Source organism: Musa acuminata, chromosome BXJ3-7 (assembly GCF_036884655.1).
Source record: "Musa acuminata AAA Group cultivar baxijiao chromosome BXJ3-7, Cavendish_Baxijiao_AAA, whole genome shotgun sequence".
NCBI lineage: Eukaryota > Viridiplantae > Streptophyta > Magnoliopsida > Zingiberales > Musaceae > Musa > Musa acuminata.
The window spans coordinates 35,777,501-35,779,169 of NC_088355.1; the positions used below are offsets into that span (position 1 = coordinate 35,777,501).

General features: G+C 35.3%; 1 protein-coding gene across 1 annotated transcript in view; it reads left to right on the top strand.

The window, feature by feature from the left end:
* Window positions 1–1,175, top strand: part of LOC135642923 (alpha-humulene synthase-like) — a 4,213-nt gene extending 3,038 nt beyond the window's left edge. Inside the window, exons 6-7 of the mRNA XM_065159404.1 lie at window positions 50–298; window positions 775–1,175. Coding sequence (XP_065015476.1) covers window positions 50–298; window positions 775–1,068 — 543 coding nt within the window. The 3' untranslated portion in view covers window positions 1,069–1,175. The remainder of the gene's footprint in view (window positions 1–49; window positions 299–774) is intronic.
* Window positions 1,176–1,669: the final 494 nt, after the last annotated feature.

Consider the following 1,669-nt stretch of genomic DNA (forward strand, 5'->3'; position numbering starts at 1 on the left):
CTCATGCATTACAAACATTAAGGAATGGTTTTGTTTTACTTGGGTACAGATGAAAGATTTATCTGAAGCTTATTTTGAGGAATCCAAATGGAGAGATCAACATTACGTACCAACTTTGGAAGAACATCTACATGTTTCCCTCGTAAGTTCAACATCTCCTATGCTCAAATGTGCTTTTTTTGTTGGAATGGGAGAAATAGCAACTAAGGAGGCATTTGAGTGGATTACTAGTTTCCCAAAGATTGTCCAAGCTTCTGCAATAATTGGTCGTATAATGAATGACATTGCTTCACATGAGGTATGGTCATAATATAATCTCGTGTGTTTTATATCATATAAACATTTTTCATAGTAAATTTTGCACTAATTTCTATCGTAGTAGAAATATGATAACACAAAAAAAAGAAAAAGAAAATAACATACATTCTCCAATTAGATGAGATGGACCATAATTGAGGTTTAATAGGTAATCTCCAAAGATTGTCTTCAATATTCCTTGTATTTATCACCTCAAAAGCATTTCTTGTGTCACTCAATTGCATTATCAAAGTTTTTCTGAACTTACATGATTTTACATTAAGAAATCTAGTACAAACAAAAAAATTCCCGTTCGTAAGCTTCCACATCTGTAGATTCCCAAATTCCCTTCATCTACACCTTATTATTGATAATAGTCTATCAATTTGTTTTAATATATGAACATGTAAATCCTGAAACGATCCCTTAGAATTCAGTTTGTAGATCATTAATCCTCTTCTTTTATGAAATTTGCAGTTGGAACAAACTAGGGAACATGTTGCCTCCACAGTCCAATGCTACATGAAAGAGTACGGAACAGATGTGCATGTGGCATGTAAGAAACTCCAAGGTCTAGTTGACGATGCATGGAAGGAGATAAACGAAGAGTGCCTCAATACGACTGCATTCTCCATTGCTTTACTTGAAAGGATTATTAATTATTCACGAATGGCAGAAATTACTTATAAGTACATCGATGGATACACCAACTCCTCTACGAAGACGAAGGAATATATCTCTTTGTTACTTGTACATCCTGTTCCACTTTGATTGTATGACGATGCTTGCTTCTTCTATGAATCCTTTATTCTGAAATATATGTAAGTCTTTGTAAATGAACGTGTATTGTACTATGCTTGCTTCTTCTATGAATCCTTTATTGTGAAATATATTTAAGCCTTTGTAAATGAACGTGTATTGCAGTTTCAGTACCATGAAAAATCTCCCTTTTCTCGTCTATTGCAGGAGGAGTGTGATACAACGATAAAAGAGAGAGTTGCGGAACTGATGGAGCAGATAAGAAGCATGTCCAAGGATCCTACTGACATCTTGCAAACTATGAATTTGGTCGATTCAATCCAGCTTCTTGGATTGGATTATCGCTTCGAGAAGGAAATAAGTGAAGCGTTAAACCATATCTATGATGCCCATATTGACGACCATGGTCTTTACGACCCTGCTCTCCGATTTGGACTGCTGAGACAACAAGGATATTATGTCTCCCCTGGTAACATGTTCATTTCCTTAAGTAGCTGGATTTGTATGTTTTGTCCTGATAATTGTGTTTTTACCTTGTCTTACGGACAAAATTTGGACTTTGTTGGCACCATTTACTCAATCCAACTTGGCAATACTATATCTACACGTATCA